This window comes from Eimeria mitis, genomic scaffold, assembly GCF_000499745.2.
Source record: "Eimeria mitis Houghton genomic scaffold, Emh_scaff2789, whole genome shotgun sequence".
Taxonomy (NCBI): domain Eukaryota; phylum Apicomplexa; class Conoidasida; order Eucoccidiorida; family Eimeriidae; genus Eimeria; species Eimeria mitis.
Window position 1 is genome coordinate 6,477 of NW_013571128.1, and position 390 is coordinate 6,866.

The following is a 390-nucleotide window of genomic DNA, read 5'->3' on the forward strand; positions in this document are numbered from 1 at the left end:
GTGTTGCTGCTGTTGCTGCTGTGGTTGGTGTTGCTGTTGCTGTTGCTGTTGTTGGTGGTTATCGTCCTTTTGATTATCTTGCTGATTTTGTTGCTGTTGCTGCCGCTGCTCCTGCTCCTGCTGCTGCTGCTCCTGCTGCTGCTCCTGCTGCTCCTGCTGCTGCTGCTGCTGCTGCTTCTGCTGCAGTTGCTGCTGCTGCTGCTGTTGCTGCTCCTGCTGCTGTTGCTGATGCTGTAGACTATGCGTTGCAGCCTCTGTTGTCTGTCTATCTCTCAGCATCAGCTGCTGCTGCGGCTGCTGCTGCGCCCCCGCAGCAGCAGCAGCAGCAGCAGCAGCTGTATCTGCAGCATTTGCATGCATTCTGAGACTATATTCTCTGAGTACTAGATA

At 54.9% G+C, this 390-nt stretch overlaps 1 protein-coding gene across 1 annotated transcript in view; it reads right to left on the minus strand.

Moving 5' to 3' along the window:
• Positions 1-360, minus strand: part of EMH_0058770 (uncharacterized protein) — a gene marked incomplete at both ends in the record, with an annotated part of 609 nt that extends 249 nt beyond the window's left edge. Inside the window, one exon of the mRNA XM_013497603.1 lies at positions 1-360. Coding sequence (XP_013353057.1) covers positions 1-360 — 360 coding nt within the window.
• Between the last annotated feature and the right edge of the window lie 30 nt (positions 361-390).